This window comes from Calcarisporiella thermophila, assembly GCF_041956535.1.
Source record: "Calcarisporiella thermophila strain CBS 279.70 unplaced genomic scaffold VTP21scaffold_18, whole genome shotgun sequence".
In the NCBI taxonomy this organism is placed as follows: domain Eukaryota; kingdom Fungi; phylum Calcarisporiellomycota; class Calcarisporiellomycetes; order Calcarisporiellales; family Calcarisporiellaceae; genus Calcarisporiella; species Calcarisporiella thermophila.
Window position 1 is genome coordinate 144806 of NW_027192208.1, and position 2455 is coordinate 147260.

The 2455-nt window shown below is 52.5% G+C and overlaps 1 protein-coding gene across 1 annotated transcript; it reads left to right on the plus strand.

The window, feature by feature from the left end:
- Positions 1-192: 192 nt before the first annotated feature.
- On the plus strand, positions 193-1989 carry VTP21DRAFT_3569 (uncharacterized protein; the record flags this gene model as incomplete). Its single annotated transcript, XM_069393885.1, has 2 exons — positions 193-673; positions 737-1989. 2 exons carry the CDS (start codon positions 193-195, stop codon positions 1987-1989), a joined length of 1734 nt encoding a protein of 577 aa, XP_069249007.1.
- Between the last annotated feature and the right edge of the window lie 466 nt (positions 1990-2455).

Consider the following 2455-nt stretch of genomic DNA (forward strand, 5'->3'; position numbering starts at 1 on the left):
CTTCATCAACGACCATCTCGGATCTACTTGATTTCTTTTCCTTGTGCTTTGTAATGATGTTCTTGATTTGCGAAATTAGGGTCATGAGTAAGAGAATGAGCCAAGGCGCGAAGTTTGTGTACGAGAAGGAGTTTCAATTTTAGGCTTTGGAGAAAATAGGCGGTGATGGAGGATGGCATTATGCCCTAGACAATGGAGTCAAAGACCCAAGGGCCAATCATAGGCCTTGCTCGACTCCTTTCCCTGCCGCCGCAATTCGGACTAGGGGCCGCAGCGAAAGTGGCCAATCCGAACACCGTCTTGGCCGCTGGCCATCCTCAGCCGCAGCAGACTCAAAAGGGAGAAGGATCGCTGAGGCTCGAATTAGAGAAATTCCCGATCGATTTGATCAGCCTCTCAGCATCCCAACCGGTCGCTCGAGAACTCGCCGTATGTAGCTGCGCGCATGATCACGGACCGGGTGTGGCTAGGTCTGATGATTTCCCAATTGCCACCGTTTCGATTTCTCTCTCTTGTCCCAGCTTCTTTCTTGCTTCTCTCCTCCTCAAATACACATCATTTTCGCCTTCGCACTTTTTGCAAGTGTGGCATCAACCAATGGGGGCGCACATAAGGGTGATGGAGGAGCAGGGTAATGCAGTTGAGCAAGGCGGCGGTCAGAAGAATTGGAATGGTGAGTTGCCCCATTTAAGAAATGCCCACAACAATTAGCCTAACCCCTTCTCTAATCATGTAGATCCGCCACAGAGCTCTGAGCTCCCGCAAGTCCGGCTCAACGACGCTCTTGCTCTCCAATCACAATATAACTCACTTGTGCGCAAAATGAATCCCTATGTCATATCCCATTCCGAACAGGTCCATGTCTCACAGCTCTCAAGCTCCTCCCTCCATACCACCAGCGAGACCAAAGGTAAGGCGTCCTACCGCGAACGCAAGTGGTTTTACCGCACCAATTCCGGTGAGCTCCGGACGATTCTCGCCCTGGAGGGCGAGCGGTCGCAGCTGCACGAGGAGCTGGAGCAGACGCGCAAAGAGCTGATCAGCCAGAAGTCGACGCATGCCAAGCAAGTAGAGAAGCTCGAGTCGCAGCTAGAGTGGCTGCAGTCGTGTGTGGATGCAGCCTCCACCCGAATCGAGGATCTGGAAAAGATCAACGCCCGTTTACGCGAACATCAGAGAGAGGCCAACGCATCACGCTCGTCTCCAGGGCCGGCCAGAGACGAAGAGCGAGTGGGCGAGTTGACGGAGCGCTGCACTCGTTTGGAGGCGGCCAAGCTTGCTCTGGAGAAGCGTCTTCAAAACGCTACAAAAGACTTGCGTGCGCTGCACGAAGAATACGACTCAATCCAATTTGCGAGGCAGGATTATAATCGCTTGCAGGAGTGCTACAAGAAGCTGACGGAGCATGTGTGGGAGCTCGAACGACAGGTGGAGGAGCAGCGGGTCCAAATCGAGATGCGCTCTCCTCCTTCGCCGGCAGACACCGACTCGACGGATGAGGACGAGTATGAAGAGTGCCGCATTGACGTCCCCGGGGATAGGGAGGAGGGCATGCGAAGACGGGCGCGGAGAGACGGGCCGAGACGAGCCCTTCTTACCGAGCTGGAGCAGGAGTGGATCAAAGAGATACAGGCCACCCGAAGAATCAATAGCTCGGCCTCGATGGAAGGCCCTGCCTCCTCGGAGAGCTCCCCACTTCCCCAGCAAGGAAAGCTAATCGACCGTGCCCCCAGGAGCAACTGGCGCACCCTCACGGAGATAGGCAATTCGGTGTTCGATGCCGTGATAGATGGCACCGTCGGCTTGGTATGCTTCGTCACCCGCCAAACCCAATATGCTGACTCCTTGCGAGCCGCAGTGCGACGAGGGGTGGCTGGGTTGCTTCTGCGGCTGGTGAGAAAGGTGTTTACATTTGTATTTCGGTGGTGCGCGTTCGTCGGGCTGCTGGTTTGCGCTTTTGCTAAGGAGCTGTGGCGAGGGCCGACCTAATCTCATTCCTAAATTTGTGTATAGTTTGTTTAAAAAAGAATATGTATATATGGTATGCATTTTCGGTCATACAGACTCTATCTATCACTTAAGCTCAGCACATATGCAACATATCACGGCAGTTATCTAGCCTCTATAGTCCCCAGTTTGTTATCCGTTTCATTACCGTCTGTTCTTATTCCTCTTTTAATGATAAGCAACCCTACCATTGAAGTATGCAATGATCGGCTCTCAAAGATGAGGGGGATTCGGTTTTTACCCGCCCAACTCTAAAAGTTCAACCTCCGCTTGGTTGAGCAATGCGAGATATCCCAGTCCCTCTGCCAACTCAGCTAAAGCGCCGCCCACTTTCCCTCTCCATCCCATTCCCTTTTTATTTATATGACCATCCTTGCTCAAATAAAAAATCTTCTCATCAAAAGCACAGGAAAGAGGAAAAAAAGAGTTGAGATGGTCGTTGACGAGG